Source organism: Vidua macroura, chromosome 10 (genome assembly GCF_024509145.1).
Source record: "Vidua macroura isolate BioBank_ID:100142 chromosome 10, ASM2450914v1, whole genome shotgun sequence".
NCBI lineage: Eukaryota > Metazoa > Chordata > Aves > Passeriformes > Viduidae > Vidua > Vidua macroura.
In genome coordinates this window covers 9,331,050-9,348,604 of record NC_071580.1, presented here as the reverse complement: position 1 = coordinate 9,348,604, position 17,555 = coordinate 9,331,050, and the positions used below count along the sequence as shown (strand labels likewise).

The 17,555-nt window shown below is 43.1% G+C and overlaps 1 protein-coding gene across 1 annotated transcript in view; it reads left to right on the top strand.

The window, feature by feature from the left end:
• DIS3L2 (DIS3 like 3'-5' exoribonuclease 2) overlaps positions 1-17,555 on the top strand; it is a 182,350-nt gene that overhangs the window by 69,149 nt on the left and 95,646 nt on the right. The window contains exons 8-10 of the mRNA XM_053985837.1: positions 1,022-1,128; positions 2,317-2,564; positions 9,169-9,342. Of these exons, the coding sequence (XP_053841812.1) occupies positions 1,022-1,128; positions 2,317-2,564; positions 9,169-9,342 (529 nt within the window). The remainder of the gene's footprint in view (positions 1-1,021; positions 1,129-2,316; positions 2,565-9,168; positions 9,343-17,555) is intronic.

Genomic DNA, 17,555 nt, shown 5'->3' with positions numbered 1-17,555 from the left:
GCAAAACGTTGCTTTATCTTGTGTCTTCTAAGGGAAGCAGTGACAGCTCCCTCCCTTGAAACTTGCAGTCAGTGCCATGGTCTCTCTTTAGGAAAGCAAGATTTCTTTTGAACGCTCTAGGCCTGATTTTAGCAAGTGCGCTCAGGATGAATGTGATTAGCATACAAATGGAAAAAGTCAGCCATCTCCCTTGAGCCCTCCAGACAAGAGCACATGGATGCTTCCATCCCAAAAATTCTGGCAGAGCAGTAACCAGAAGCTCTCAGCAGGGATGCAGCTCAAGAACAGCCCAGTCCCAGCCTTCTCCATTGCAAAGATCTCTTTGGATGTTTGTAAACATTAAATGCCAGCCACCTGTAGCAGACGCTCACAAACTCACATACCTGAATATTTGAAAATTTCAAACTAGAAATTAGTTGGCACTTGATTTTGATATTATCAGTATCGGTCCAGAGATCTCAGGGGAAAGAAGCTCTTGGTCATATGTAGTGATTACTTCTATAAGGCTTTTCATAAGCCTGGTCCACAGCTGAAGAGGGTCAGCTTAGTAGATATTATTTCAGTTTCAAAGATAAACACACATTTTATAACCCTGCATAAATGTTTTTAAAGGAAATTAAATATTAAATGAATGTATGTAGGAAAGGACTGTTTATAAAACATTAATGACTTCAACTAAGAAATGCCACAAAATTTTTAGCCCTTAGTATTTAATAAGCAGAACTTGTTTTCTACCACTATGTCTGTTATGACTGATATAGTCCTACTTACACAGTTGGGACTTACTTTGATTTTTCTTGTTTTTCAGCACATCTGCATGGTAAGTGAACGTGTATCTGCTGTCTGTTGTAGTCCAGAGAAATAATAATTACTTCATGCTTGGCAATTCTAACACCTGAGAGATCTTTTTCCTTTCCAATAAGTCTACTATGTGCATATTGTATTGTACTTAGGAGCAAAGGCCCGAGACAAATTTGTCATGGAAATGTGCTACAGTAACTGTCCTGTGTGTTTGATGCAGGGAAGGCTGCTGGGGTCACTGGTGTGCAGAGAACAAAGCAAGATGATGGACCCAAGGTCAATGATCCCAGGCTCCTCCCAGATGAGTTTCTTCAAAGGACAGCCAAGGTAAATCCATGGAGAATGACGAGTAAGCACATGTGTGCTCCGAAAGGCTGAAGGAGACCAGCCCTGGCCTCCCTGTAGCCTCTATCTGTTGATCTTTGAGTCTCATTCTCCATTTCAGGGAGAGTAATTGTCTGATCTGATAAAAATCAAGTGACTTGTTATTTTTACCAATTTTCCTAGGTTAAATTCCCTTTGTTTGTCATGCAAAATTACTTAGCAAGATTCAGGAAAAAGATTGGATACTAATATGAGTGTCAGGATATCCAAAGTTGTCAGAATTAATTCTTACAGACTTTGGAAAGGCTGCTAGTACTGTTGATTCAAGATTTGAGTCAATGTCTGAAGAGACCTGAAAAGGGCTTCTGGGTCAGACTGGGTCAGGTCTCTTCCACGTCTTGTGCTTTCCCTTGCAGCCTCTGATTCTGGTCCTGTTGTTGGCTGGGCTGCTCTGGTCTCATCCAGTGTGGCAATTCCAGCTCTCAGAATTGTGCAGAGATGCAGCTCCTGAAACCTTCTGGAAGGCCTCTTCTGTATAAGCTTAGGAAATCGGCTATAGTGTTTCTGTTATCCAGTGATTTATTATGGTCTACAAAAATATAGCCTGGATGAACACCTCTCTGGAACAATTATTTAGTGATATTGTAATTTATTATTCTTTTCAAAGCCATCTTGTATAAAGGTAAAATAACCCCTAACTTCAGAAAGCACAGAGAGAAGGAGAGAACTGCCAAATTCCCAACAGCACATCCTTTCCTGTGGTTAGCATTGGATCTGCCAGCGGCACCATTTTTGGACTGGCCTGTTCTGTGCTGACTGTTGAAATCACAGGCTGAGAATACAAATGAAAGATTTTACAGGAGTTGCTTGTATTTTGTGGCTAATTCCCTGCATTTGGAAGCATCTGCTTCTTGTCTGGTTTTGTTCTGTAATCAAGAAAATTGCTGTAGAGAACTAGCACTTGGAAATCACTTAGCTCTTCTATAGCTATGAGCAAGATGGCAAGGAAAATACGTTGTAAATAGGTACTCAGTTAAAAAATGCACACACACATATACACATACAGGGAAAACAAGATACAGACCTTGTGACTTTTCCAGATACTCTTCTGAGCCTTTGGGTATCCTTATTCTGCTAAATAAAGTAACTTTCTCTGAAGGTATTAATTGTAGAAACTGTTGCCTCTCCCAGGTGGTCTATATTTTGGAAAAGAAGCATTCTCGAGCAGCTACAGGTTTCATCAAACTTCTGGCTGACAGGAACAGTGAACTCTTCAAGAGGTGTGCCATGTTCTCACCTGTGGACCACAGAGTGCCCAGGGTCTATGTGCCCTTGGCTGATTGCCCTCCAGACTTTGTGACCAAGCCTGAGGCCTATTCACAGATGCTCTTCATCTGCCGCATCGTGGACTGGAAAGAAGACAGCAACTTTGCATCAGGGTATGTGGCTGCCATCAGAAGTAGAGATGACTGAGATTTCTAGTTGGAATTCTTGTTTTCACTTGAATTTGTTACAAACTGGAGAGACAGAAATCTGTTTACAAGCTGCTTGTCTTGTGTCCCTCTGGTGGATAAATTATGTTGGGATGAAGGACAGCTCATCACTAGTTAATCTCATAAATGTTAAGTTCTTCGAGTGCTTGCTTCAGTGCTGGTGCATCACAGCATTGATGAGTGCATGGTCTAGGGGGAACACACGTGCTCAGCCTGACCAGCACAAGCACCATGGGGTGCTGGCAGCCTTCCTGTCTTTCCTCCCTGTGTGGAAGAGTAGTACACAGTGTGCAGACATTTCCCTTCTGCCAGTGGAAGACCCGTGGCTGTCAGGCTCATCTTTACTTTTTACGCCTTTGCTGGTAAGAATTAGAAAGAAGTCAGAGATTTTTTGTGGTTTTAAAGTTGCATTGGTTCAAGGAGGAATAGTAGAAATCAAGAGAAGATTCATTCCCTCCTGAAGCATGTGAGAAGGGTGTTGCACTCTGTGTGTTTCATCAGGCACTGTAAAGTCATCACTGTCCAGAGTTCAAAGTGCTGGCAGTGCTGTGAAGAAGGAAATTTTAAGCCAGTGCTACACAAGTGGCCTATGCTGGGCTGGATCCAGATTGCAAGTTTATTTTGCCTCTCCATGAAGAAAACAGTGGTTTTCAGCAGTTTCATTTTTTTATTTGGAACCGCTGTAGGGTGCCAAACTCCCACCTGGAGTGGCCACACTGTTTCTATTGAATGGGTCTCAGTAAGAAATGGAGGATGTTGGTCAATCTATTCAGTTATTTTGGGAATACTTAGTAGTCCTGGTATAGTTGATAATCCAGAGTAAGTAACTCTGTGGCCATACTGTGGTCAGATTTTACAGGTGCATCTGGATGTAATCTGGAGCATGTGCAGTAGTGGGAGTTGTTCATAAAGTCAAATTTTCTCTTCCCCTTGCACAGCAGTTCTGATGGGGTAGCACAGCTGATGTACAGTATCAGCACTGCAGGTTTGGGAGTCCTCAGCTCAAATTGCTGGTAAAGCTTAAAACTTAGAGAAAACTTTTTTAAGAGTAAAAATGTGATGGCACAGATCTATCAGCCCTCCAACTAAAAGTAAACTAAGCTCAAGTCCCCATTTCACAGACTTTATCGGTTGTTGCTGATTTGTGTGCCCAGTAAATAGCAAGTTTCATGTGTGCTCCTTGAGAGCCACGTGAGCCATGAAGTCACTCAGTGTTTCCTAGATAAACTGCAGTGCATGAACTGCAGTGGCCTCCCTTTGAGCCCCACTTAACTAGGGTCTGGCTGTGCTGTGAACTTCACTGAGAATAAGTTTCTTACTGGCAGAGATTTGCTTTGTCTTCTTTGACTCCAACTGAGAAAAGACTGGAAGATGATTGTACTGCTTGGCTTCTTGTCATGAACAACCCCCCCCCTTTCAGCAGAAACAGGGGAAATTAGGAGGACGGGCTAATATATTTTTTATTGGCTAATGTGTGTGTCTTTAGTGTGTACTTCTGACAAAACTGGATATTCTCATCTGTCTGGTTTGATCGTTTCCAAGATGTAAAGGGTGTTGTCAGGAAAGAAAATGTCCATGATTGTGTTCATACATAGTCGTTTCCTCTGGGAGCTGGTTGCACTTGAGTAAGTGCCTTGTGGAGATGGGAGCATAAAACCTTGATGACTCCTTTTGTTTTTAGCCACAAATAATGCTTGTTTAAACACTGAAAGACAAGGAAACCTCTTGGAGGTCCCAAAGGATTCTGTTTGCTTTTGGACTCATTTATAAGCCATGTTGCCTTGTTTATAATGAGTTGTGTTGCTGGTCGTGGCCCCCCTGAAAGAGAGGAGAGCAGGTGGTCTGCAGCTGTTTACATGCTTTGTTTTGTGAACTTTTTTGTGCACCCCTTACTTCTGCCCACAAAGTTCCTGATGTGCCTTTGGCACCACCACCATGGTTTTGAAGGTGTCTGGACAGAGAGCCTGTTGGTCATTGCCCTGCACTGTCTGCTGGAAGTGTGACAAGGGAAACTCCCTCCAGAGTTGGCAGTCATGTCCCCTGGATGCCTTGGGTGTTTCTAGGTACTCTCCATCCTGCAGCTGAACTCTCCCAGACTGGTCATGCACCTTCCTCAGCTTTCCTTTTCCATTGGGAAATTCAGTGCCAGGTTTCCAAGCAGTTCATGACACAGATTGGTCTTCACAGTGACCATGTGTGGGTGCAGAAGTGAGATGCCCCTGCCAAGAGTTTGATGGTGGCATTGGCCACTCAGGGTGGTCACCTGCACAGGGGCAACCTGAGAGTCCCCGGAGGTCCCCTTGGGGAGGGGGGTGCGTTTCTGTGTCATGATTGCCACCTGGTGGTCACCAGCGTGACACTGTCCCCTCCGAAGGCCACCCTGTCACCCCGTGCTGGGAAGGAGTGAGCAGGAACTCATGGCTCCAGGTCATGCTGGCTGTGCCCTGAGTTGAGCTGCTGTGCTCTCTCCTGCATGTAAAGTGACTTTACCTTGGCAGTGAAATGCTGTATATCTGTACCTGCTTCAGGTAACAGGTAAAGCAAATTACCTCCAAAACATTCTCCTTTTCCAGAGAAATATTGCAAGTACTGCCATGTACCATTATTTTCTGGGGACTATTTTCAGTGTTGGAGTCCAGGGTTGTTTAGAGTGTTAGTCCAGATGTCTCTGCACTTTTGCAGATGGCTAAGGTGGAATTTTTGTCCCCACATGTGATGATGAATGAGACTATATAAAAAAAAACTACTAATAGAAAAGCATGGAATCACCGACTCCCTCTGTGTCACATTGGGCTTGTTTGTGGTCATTCTAGCTCAGAATCTTAGATATTGATCTGTTAAGGTGACATGATTTGTTCCAGCTTTTGCAATAAAATGAAATGTTGCAGGATGTTATTTCACTTGCTGCTGTTTCCAAAGCCACTTGAGTGGCTGGAATTCTTTTCATCTCTGGCATTTTATTCTGGTTTTTTTTTTTTTTTTAATTCAGAAGTGTATTTTGTGTGAGGGGTAATAACCAGATACCTTGGGTAGTTCACTGTAAGGCTCAAGGGAAGGTCCAGTTCTCTCAACAGAGCAGTGTAGCTCTGTTGAAAAAACACCTTCTTGCAGATGGGAGTATCAGTCAATAAAGCTTTGTTCCCTTGGCACAGCTAACCACCTTGTGGGACAGCCGCGTTGGGAGCACCACGCTGCTCCTGCGCTCCGATGGGACGTGGCCTGGCAGCCGAAGGAAGGCAGCTCCGTGACGTGGAGCAGGGCTGGACTGTGCTCTCAAGCACTGGGCTTCCATGGCACAGCTCTGTGTGCCTCTGATGCTCAGCCCTGCAGCCCTCTCACCATCTCCACTGGCACCTGTGGCCTTCCTGAAGCCTGTGCAGCTGTCTGTGGGCTCTGGGCCCTGGGCAGTGGGAGCCCCCAGTGGGGCTTCTTTCTTAAGGACTTGTGGCTTATGTGTGGGATGTTCTCCTGCTGCTGAAAGAAACCCTCCATGTAGGATGACTGTGGGCGAATCTGCTCCAGGAGAAACTGAGCAAGGAGTCATTGGAAGTCATTCACTCCAATGTGGGAGCCTGCCCGGCTTTTCAAAGGAAACAAGCCTTATGTAATCCTGCTTTGTCTTTTTGGAGAGTTTTCATCATGTAACCTTTGAACACACAGGCCAGTTTCAGTCAAGGAGTTGAAGTGGAATAGAGAGTGCTCAAATGTTCCCAGAGATGGGTGGCTGAATAGATGTGATGAGTGTCACCAAGAGAGGGAAGATGGCAGCTTGAGGGTGGCTCCGCCCCAGGTGCACATCCATGGCAGGTTAGACTCTTGTGAGTGGGCACCTTGGAGCAGTTCAGCAATCTTGCAGCTATGGCTGATTTGGAGAAATATCCTGTTTTGCCCCAACCATGGCATGTTCCAGTCAGTGCACACTACCACCATGTCTGACATCAATCCAAGTGTATTCAAGGAATTCAAGGTAATGCTCCCCCATCAGCGTCACAGAAAAGAAATATTTACGTCTGTAACCATTGTAACTTTTTTTTACCTTTTGACATTTAAAAAAAAAAGAGATGCACGCAAGCCCAGGGTGTCACAGACACCGTGACTCCCTGGGAGTGAACGTCTGAGTACTGCTGGGCCCGCTGCCCCTGGTTGTTTATAAGCCTCTTGAACTATTCTTGCTGCCCTTGGTGGCCGTGGAGCCCCAGGAAGGATTTTGCAGCCTGGCTGTTACTCCGGGGCCATTGGTGATCCTATATGCATTACCTTTGATCACATGCTGTCCTGTCAGATTCTGCTCTGATGCAAGTCATCATGCCTGCGTGACTGTAACATGGCCCCAATTAAAGTCAGTTATACACTTTTTATTTCAAGGTACTTGGGAAATGTTCCCTGGAACACTGTAAATCAAATGTTAATTACTATTAAAAATTATTAGTCCTATATCAAACCTCTGGGTAAACCCCTTATGGTTTGTAATCTAATTTCAGTAAACGGATCAAGAGGAACATGGGTTTCAAGAGTGAGCTGGAAAGCACTCTGGCTTTCAGAGGTGCTTTCCATGCCTTGCCCTCTGTAGATGTCCAGCCGCCCTCCCAGTGCACTTCCCAGATCTGCCCTGCCAAGAGAAGGGGCACCTAAGACTCAAGTTCTTGACATTTCTGCTGGGTAGGGCCGTGTGTCCTCTCTTTTCCTGTTTTGTTTTTTCCATCCTTGGTGGTGCTGGTGGGCCTGTAGACCCACAGGCTCGGCCTTGCTCAGTCCCAGCTCTGCACCAGACGTTGGAAATTAAGTGGTGATTTCTCTGTTTTATTGTTACTGCTGAGAGAGAGGGAGATAAAACTGATGCCTCATTTATTTACATTAAAATAAGGATTAGACTGGGACCCAGCTGCAGGAACAGAGAATTCAGCCACGATGCCAAATGTGCACGTATTTCTGCCATACAGTTTGTACATAAAATTGAAACAATAAAGGGAAATATCTTTTATCCTTGTTTTCATTTTTATTTTGAAGCTAGACGATGTGAACTCTACAATTTACCACACCATGAAGCGAGCAATCCTTTCCAGCATATTACACAATGTGACAGGTTTATTACACAGCCCTTCCTGTTGTGAAGAAAGAGCTTTGCTCCCATAAAGAAGATGGGCTTGCTTGTGCTGAGAGTTTGGGGTTTGTTCTGTGGGTTTATGGCACATTTGAAGTTGAGACTGTCTTGCTTGTCCAAATAACAAGTGCACTGTTTTGGCCCCAATTTAGGAAAGTAATTAGTGTCTGTTCTCACTCATTGGAATTAAAGCAGAAGGATCAATATAATGATTGTGTATTTTATGCAGTGGAAAAACACTTATTAGAGTGGTGGTTTTTGTGCTGTGTTATTACCCCTCTCTTTTGTGTCATATTTTGATGGATTCGCCTTAATTTCAGTTGTAATCTTCTTGGGTCAGGAACATTATCTTTATTGACTGTAATGTGCATTGGCCTAATGGTAGTATATTAAAAAAATAAAAAGTAATTTAACTCTGTATACTGTAGAGCTATGTAAAGGTGAGAAAGGGGACAGGGGGAGCCACTGTGTGACATGGGTTCTCACGGGATATTTGTAATCAGCTGGAGGGGGAGCAAATGTCTCACTCCTTTGGAGTCCTGCTTTGCACAGTGTCCAGAGCTGAGCCTTGTTTGACACCAGAGCTGTTGGACAGATCCATGCTGGGGTTTGCAATGGAGCAGATGGAAACTTTCTCCAAGCACAATACAGCAGCAACCTCATCCACACGTGTGCAGAGTACCTCATCAAGCACTGTTAGCATGGGGGGGACAATTTCCCCTGTCTGGGATTTGTTTCTAGGTCTTGGCCCCTCTCCAGTTAGTTCTGGGTTCAGAGGCTTCTGCTTAGCCATGAGAGGAGGAACAAATGACTGGGAATGCTGAGGTCCTGGAAGGAGCCTGGAAAATGGTTGGAAGGATGATCTGTGGGTGTGTCTGTGTGAGTCCTGTGAGGGAGGCAGTGTGGGTTCCTCACATCTCTGTCTTCACAGGGCCTCGGTGTGCCCATGCAGAGATGTGTATCCTTTGGGATGGAGAGCAGTGTACTGAGCTCCCTGTGGAGCTCTCTGGTATTTGGTGTGAATCTATTCTTCATTTTTGGTAGGAGAGGTGAGTCACCTTTTTCAGTGGTGAGGAGAGGAGGGAGGGTCTCAAGGCAGCCATGTGTAATGCTAGTGTGGATAGCTGTGGTTTTCTTATCCCTGTTGGATGCATTTCTCTCTAAAATTGGAAAATTTCTTACCTTCACAAAAACCTAATAATTTAAAATGTCTACTTCAAGTGAGATACACAAAAACAGCCCAAGGTAGTGCCTGGTGAGTGTTTTGCATCTCCAGCAGACACAAGTCATGGTATGGTTTGAATTCTTGCTCAGTCCTCTGCCAAAACTCAGGGAGAAGTGAATGGGTGAAAGAATGTATTTGAGGGCTCAGCAGCTTCTCTGCAGGGACAGTAGCAACATGACAGTAGTAATTATACACTTTAAAAAAGCATCCCTTTCTTTCTGCAGGCAGTTGTGCAAAAGTCTTGGACAGGCTGGAGAGATCGAGCCGGAATCAGAAGGGATCCTGATGGAGTATGGTGTGGATTTCTCTGACTTTTCCCCTGAAGTCCTGGAATGTCTTCCCCAGAACTTGCCCTGGGTTATCTCACCAGGAGAGCTGGCCAAAAGAAGAGATTTAAGGTAACAAAAAAAGCATGGTCCTACACTCCTTGGGTTGGTGCAGGGTTGTGCTATTTTGTTTTACTTTCATCACATTTTGTAAAGGCACTGACTTTATTAAATGTATCATGTTATACTTTAGCTGTGCTAGAAAGCATAAAAATAAACTACTTTTGAAAGTACCGACAAACCCAGATCAGTTACTTTGGAGAAGTATTTTGTGAGGCAGAGAGGCTTTTTCTCCAAAGAACTATTGAAAATTGAAAATTTGGTGTTCGGCGCCTAATCTGAAAGCTTTATGATTTTGTCTGGAATTTATTATGCATTTTAGTGGTAGTTTTATAGCAGAGATTTTCTGAATGCCTGGCAGATCAGTGATCTGGGACGTTGTTAGTCTGAGACTTAAGACAGATAAAGACTGTCCACCTACCTCACATCAGCCATCCCTGCAATTTAGTGGTGCTCCCAACCAGCTTTCAGGAACTTCACAGCCTGTTGAATGGCAGACATTGACATTGCTGGACTACCCAAAACTAGTGGATTTGCTACACTTCTGAGTGTCAGATTTTAGAGACATCCTTACTAGAAAAGATTTAAAGACCAAAGAAAAATTATTTGTTTAGAATGTCACTTTGCAGTAAAGGATGATGGAGGTAAACAATAAATACATTAGAAAGAAGACATGATGTGTTCTGCTTCCAGCCTTGCTTATGCTGGAGCATCTTGACTCAGCTGGCAGATTTATTGCTGTCTTGTGTAATGCTGAGGTGAAGCAGCCCTGGGAGGCTGATGCCTCTGGACACTGCACTGGTACAAGCACCTGTATATATGCAGCAGGCTCCTCTTCCTCTTCACTTATCTGTGCTACTTGTATGGACATTACAGTTTGAGCAGATAAGCTGATAAACTGCAGCCATTTTTATTTCAAGGCTGAAAATGTATTTGTATCTGTACTGTACTCCAGGTGTTGCTTTGGACCTAATTCTGCTCTGGAGCCTGCAGCCTCCTTACTGTTTCAGCTTTCTGGATTTCCACTGCCATACAGTGAAATAATTCAGCAGAGAATCACAGTCCTGATTGACTAATGCTAACACTCAGATACCAGATCCAGACTGCAGGCTTCAGGTAGCATAAAAAAAAAAAAAGTAGATACTGAATGCTGCTGTTCAGATGTCACTTGAAAGTGCTTATTTTTATATTCTTGACTACAGTTCAGTAGCCTTCTCTCTTTCTTCTGACCGAGTTCTTTTAAGCAAATAAAGAGCTTGACTTGTCTCCAGTCAGACAGTCAGTTTTGGAAACAAATTCCAAGTGCATTTCTTGCTTTTATTGCTGAGTTATTACACTGGGACTTATCAAGGTGATAAGAGTTTTGCGGTTAAGCCATTTAAATCCCTCTCTGCCCCTTCCTGACCACAGTGCACACTACAAAGTAGATTTCCTTTTGATCCTCTCAAATATAAACATTTAACAGTCAAAATTTTTAAGACAATTATTTGAGCTTAATTTGCTAATCCTTTTAATGTCAACTGCCACACTGCTGACTAACCAGTCTGTGGTCTAAACACATATGGAGATAACATGAGATTTCTAGTTACGGACAATAAAATACAGGTGAGTTCTTACTTGTCATTTCCTTACAGAAAGGGGTTTGTCTACTCAGAAAGAAAATTAATTTTATTAGTAAATGCAGTGTGAATTGTAGGGAGGTAGTGTCAGGTAGTTGGAGACCTGGCTGGCATCTCTGATGGGTGAGACCAGAAGACCTTGAGACTGTTTTTTATAAGCCCCAAGGTAGCTTGGCCTTAACTTGTTATTAGATATCAGCTTTCATATTGTCAGCAATAAGTGTGCTGTGGTCTGCACTGTCCTACAAAGGGCCAGTACATGTGGCTCAGGATGGCATTCAGAGGAATACACCTGAACTTGGCTGTCTGTTCTGGGTGCACATCTGAGTTTTGCCTTGTTTCCCAGGGGATCTCACACACCTGCCTCTGTGAGTGCCCATCTTTGCTGTACTTTGTGCCTGGTGATCTGTCAGGCTTCTCAGATTACTGTACAGTAGTCTGAGAGTATGATATAAATTAATTGCAGTGAAATAAAAACTCATCTTTTCTCCTAAAACAGCCATGTTAACACTTGTAAATACCTCATCCTAATTCAGTTTATACATTGCTTGCTTGACTAGAGTAAACACATGTTAGAGTTTAGCTTAAAGTACTTTCACCTCTAGTAAATCCTCTGCAGTTCTGTAAAACAGGACTGTAAATTTTTTAGTGTCATGTATAAAAGTTGTGGGATTTGGAACTGAGACCCAAAAAATGTCTTGTATTTTTGTGTGTTTCCTCTTCCTGAGATATTTTCCTTGTGTCCTTTTGTCTTGGGAAATGACCCGTTCCTCCTCAAAAGGCAGTTTGTGTGTTCTGCTGACCAGTGTCCGAGCTGTGGTCTGGGAGTCAGAGTATGGAGCGTGGAGAGAGCAGCCCTGCACCAAGGGTGTTTGTGAGTGTGGTTATAGATGAAAGTGAGACAAAGTGTTTCACCAAGCTGCTGAGGCTGGGCAAGAGGGAAAAACATTTTAACCACGCCATCTTGTAAATATGTTCCTTGATCTTCCTGCAAGTCTTTCAGTTTTACAGGAAGCCTGTTCTTGCCATGCATATTCTATTTGGACAGCAACTGTGATCTCACCTACACAGCCTGTGTAGAATTGCTTCCAAGAGATCTTTTTTTCCTTCACCTCTCCAGTAATAGCTCACAAAGAAAGGTTTACATAATATTTCAATATTACTTAAGGCAGAAAAGATCCAAACCTTGTGGATGGCTTTGACATGATTTAACTGGCTTAACACTCTGCTCTGCCACTTTTACACAGTTTTGCCATGGACGTCTGTTTCTCACCTGCATGGGTTTATTTGTAAAATTAGACAAGTATTTCACAGGCATTCCCAGCTTACTTGTTTCTAAAGAGCACCCAAAACTTGTAATGAAAAGCACTGGGCAAGTATTAGGTGTTGGTTTTGCATCCTGCAGTTGCGTTTCAGAGAGAGCATGAAGGTTCATGAAGTATCAGAATGTGTGGTTGAGGAAACTTCTCTTCCAGAGACTTTGAATATGATAATGCAGATAGGACTGGAGTGCTCATTTTATTATTCAGGTTGACTGGAATTGATATTTGTTTCATTAGAAGTTTGAGAAGTGTTTGGTTTCTGCTTTTAGGGAAACATTGGAGGATTAATGTCATAGAGACAAATGTTGATGGGTGCAAAGTTTCAACCACTTTCCGGTCTTTTCCAGTGTTACAACATGTAATTTTCATTTCCCTGTTTGCTTTGGGACAAAATGTAGCCCCTGAAGAAAAGAGTGTGAGGGCAAAGAAGGAAATACAAATTTCAGAGGTGGGTGCAGGAGCTGGGGGCAGAGGGAGGAGGAAGCCATTTGAAGAGGTCTAGCCAGGAGTCTAAGAAACCGAAAAGCTATTTCTAAGACTCATTCCAAATGTTTCTAATTTCATTCATATCTTTTTGTTTCCTTTACTGCTTAACTGGGACAAGAAAGTAAAGCCAGGAAAGTCCAATCATAGTGGGAAACAAAAACCTAAATTTTGGAGAGAGAAAAAAGGCCTTTCTTTGCAAAGCAATTCTGCCTTTTGCCTGTCTCCCATTGTTGGTGTTACTGTGGAAAATGTATAACATCACTTTTTTGGAAAGTATTAGAACCTGTTCAAGTTGAGATGGTTTATATAGTCTAACATGGAAGAACTAGAGGATATCTATTTCTTTACCATTTGCCTAATAATAAGTGAGCCTGTTGACCTCCGCTGGACTATTACAAATGTGAAACTTGGCACTCAAAATTGCTTGCTCTAAATTTTCCAGTTGCTTTCTCTTTTTCCATTTGATGTCATCCTGCCAACTAGTGATTTTATTATTATAAACAGGACATTGTATTCACTTTTAAGAAGAAATATGAAGCTGAAGGTAAAATTACAAACTGCAGTTTCTCAGCTGGCAAAATACAAAACAATGAGCTAAAAATACTGAGCAGAGAAAGGGTGTTGTGGCAGGGAACTCTGAAATATCTACAAGATGGATGTGTTCTGAGGAGCAGAAACTGCCTTCAGCTGAGCAGGGCTAAACTCTGAAGAATCATCAGACTGTTCAGCTTGGAAGGCAGATCTAGAGATCATCTACTCCAACCCCATTGTTCAGAGCAGGGTTAGCTGGAGCAGGCTGCTCAGGGCTGTGCCCATTTGGGGTTTGGATAGCTCCAAAGATGAAGATTCCACAACCCCTGTGAGGAACATGTTCTGGGGTTCAGAAAAATGTGTGTTTTTTTCCTTCAAGTAGATTCCCCTGTGTTTTGTGCCCATTGTCTCTTGTCCTGTTGGATACCACTGGAAATTGTCTTACTGTCTTCTTTACTCCCTATATCAGGTGTATTTTCACATTGAAAAGATCTCTCTGCTTCTCAAAGCTGAACAATCCCAACTCTCTCAGCCTCTTCTTGTAGGTCGGATGCTCCAATTCCTTAATCATCATCAAGGCGCTTCAGCGAACGTGCAGCCCTTTGTTGATCTCTCCCTGGTACTGAGGAGCCCAGAACTGGACACAGCACTCCAGTTGTGATCTCACTGGTGCCAAGCAGAGGGGAAGGCCTGAAGGAATGCATCCTTTGCCCTTCTGGCAACACTCCTGCTAGTGCAGCCCAGGAGGCTCTTGGCTGCCTTTGCTGCAGTGACATATTGTTGGTTCATGTTTAACTTGTCCATCAGGACATCCTTTTCTGCCAAGCTGCTTTCCAGCTGGTCCTTCCCCAGTCTGTGCTGGTACATGAGGCTATTCCTCCCTGTGTGCAGGACTCTGTTTTTCCCTTTGAGCTTCATGAGATTCCCATCAGACTGTTTCTTTGCTGAGGTCCCTCTGAAGGGTTGTTCCTCCCACAAGGCTGAAAGGGCAGCAGAGGAGGCCAGCCAGGATCCACTGCATTGGCAGGAGACAGTTTGTGCTCACTTGCTTCCCTTGCAGGGCAGAGTTATTGAACTTTGCTCTTGCAGGCAAATGAATGCAATGAAGCTTTCAGTTAAAATTTGCATCTTGCTGTTTCAGCACAGGACCTCAATTGCAACTGATCCAAGTTGTAGGAGGCCAAATTTGTAATTTTGGCTGCCCAATTAGAAATGTGGCATCCTTCCTTTGGCTGATAAGGGAAGAAGAGCAGAGGTGCTCTGCTGTGTCCCTCTGCCCACTGGGGAGGGAGGCTCTGCAGCACTGTTGGGACCTGCACTGCAGCTCTACTTTGCATTTATTTCTTTCTCAAGGAGTGTTACAGCTGGTAACAGGGATTAGCACTGTGTATAGTAAGGGTTTGACAGCATGGTCTTTGCTGTAGATGCCCGAGGAGATTATTGGTTGATAAAATTAGAGGTGATGGTAAAAATGGCAGCCTTGACCAGTGCAAGGGCTGTTGGAGGAAAGCAGTCAGCCTCTGAAACAGATGTCTTTCCAAGGCAGGTGGACAACTTTAGTTAGGAATGAGTGCAGGGAAGATAAAACATTGTTAAACAGCTTGTTTCCAGGAGATTTTCCACTACAAAAAGCTAGTGTTAAGTAGAGCAAGTCTTACTCAGCTATAATAGGATATGTAAATATGCTCTGGTTTCTGATGGAAACTGAGAAATTACTTGTTTAGCAAATGTAGAAGCAACATTGCTTCAGAACTGGCTGTTATCTTGGAGTGGAGACACAAAAAGGGCCAGATTATGATCTCTGCTCTCACTGAGCTGTTCTGTGACTGATTAAATGTTCTCCATAGAGAGATACATTGGATTAGATACATAGGTGACATACAAAGGATTACTCAGTGGTGTCTAAGCATATCAGATCCAGTTCCTCTGTAATAGGATTGATTCCAGAACCTGGTGATGGTGACTGTACCTGCTCTAGCTGCTTCTGCTCTCCAGGCAGGCTGGGGGACCGTACCATTCTTGGACTGATGAGGAGAGCTCATGTTAGCTCCTTTCTCTGCCATTACCTGAGTAAGTAAAACTCTGGAGTAAATATGCTCGAGGTGCCAGTGATGTGATTCAGCTCCTTGCTTCTGGTTGGTTTCTTTGGTCCTCCTCTCTGTTTTCATAATATTTTCTACTACAGTATCGCTACAGCAATTATGGTGGCCCTGTTTTGAACAAAATGATGCATGTTCTGTGCTCTCAAATGCTGTTACCAGTGCCTGGTGTACAGATACAGGGCAAGTTCACTTTTTTCCTTATAGGAAGGTGTATGTGATCACTGGAAGTGCAGCTTCAAGCAGAATTGGTGGTGTGTGGTTGGATAGGATTTTTGCTTTCTGATCTTAGGTGTGATGTAGGCCATCACACCAAATCTTACTTTGTTAGAAATCTGTTTAGTTGGGGAAAACAGTCATAACTTTTGCACCTAGGTTGTTATACATACAATCTTGTTCTTGCCTGGATACTTATTTTATGGAGAGAAGTGGAGGGAGTAACAGAAGGTGATGAGGATAAAATCTTAAATAAGTGTCTCTGTTTCTTACTGGATTCCACTGAATCACAAGGTGACATTTTGATGAGCAGAGGAAAGTGCCATATGTTTATATATGTTAAGTGGTGCATTTCAGGTGTGCCAAATACTGCCCCTTGATATCACAGTGCTTTGCTGGTGCCCTGCTCTCACTATAGGTCAAATAGCACAGCATGGACAAGAGATGAAGTGTCCAAGTCTTGGTGTCAACCATTTGTCTCTGGTGCTGTAGCTGAAGAAAGCCATAACTACTCCAGCTGGTGAGGTTGTGTATCCCTGTGGTATTTCAGAGCTGATCACAAGGACAGGCTGGTCATTACAAGGAACAGAATTTTCCTTGTGATTCCACTCTGATGGAGTGATCTGAAACATGCTTTAACCTGTCCATCTGTCTCACTTTTTGGGTGATTGGATCTTTGTTACCAGGTTATTCTCAGATCACTCCATAAAAAAACCAACGAACCCATAAATTGTAATATAGATGGCCCAAATGCAAATGTATGAGGCAGAGCTGTCCTGGAGATATCACAGCATGGATTAGAAATGGGACAGTCTGGAAAAGACTAGCACAAATATTCTGGGAGATAAGAGATTGATTTACAAGGAAGGATTAGCTGTTCAATGTGTATCTGCCAACACTGAAACTAGAAGTTTGTGAAAGATATAGTAGTTGATAGTTAAAAATATGTGGACCAAAATGAAAAAATGAGAATCATTTACGATGGTGGGAGGGTAGAAAGGGGTGTTATAAGGACAAGTAAGGTAAAACAAAGAGGAAGCCTTTCCTGTCAAACCCAAAATAGACTGTAGTGTAGACTGCTAAAGAAAGGGCTGGAAACTCCATCACTAAAGGTGCTCAATACCATACAGGAGAAAGTCCCTGCAAATGTATTGTCATGAGCAGCCTGGCTCTGACCTGTGGAGGCTGGATGACCTAATGTCTCTTCCATTTCTCGCCCTGTGCATCTATGATTAAAATAGTTTATATAATGCAAGTGCATTTTCAATTACACTTTGCTTTCTTGCGTGGGATAGTAGTGGTGCAGAGAACTCATTATATTTGTGGCACAATTACAGCCTGACTTGTAGGAAATACTGCTGGTACTTGGCCTCCCAGAGACTCTGATCTCGTTTATAAATATATTTTGGCTTTTCAAGCTATATAGGTGTAAGACTGCAGTGGGTTTTTTTTTCTGTCTTCCCTCTTACTTGGAGGACATAAATATGGAGGAAATAATAGAAGGATAAATAGAAGGAATAATTGATTCTGGTTCAGCAATCCAGTGAGCAGTCCCTGGTGAAAATGTGAAAGTTTATTGTTGTAGATGTGTAATACACCAGGAGTCATTGTCAGCTGCTCTCTTGGACTGAGGTCTGTTTTCTGAACCAGGACAGGACATTAGCTGAAACATAAACACAGAGAAATTAAAAAGAGTAGTGCTGGTTTAAAGTTGGGCTTTTAATGCATTTTGTGCTCTGCTGGATTTTAGGGGGTTTATAAAGCTCAGTGTTTGGAAGGATTAGTTTTTGCTTCCAATTATTTTATAATTATAGTTCACTTTTAAATTTATGCACCATGCCAAAAGAGTTTTGTGATGTGTCAAGTATCTTTGTCAGTCTGTTACAGGGCATTCAGAGTGCCATCAGAGATTTGTCAGGGTACTTCTCTTGAAGGCATATTTTTAAAGTATA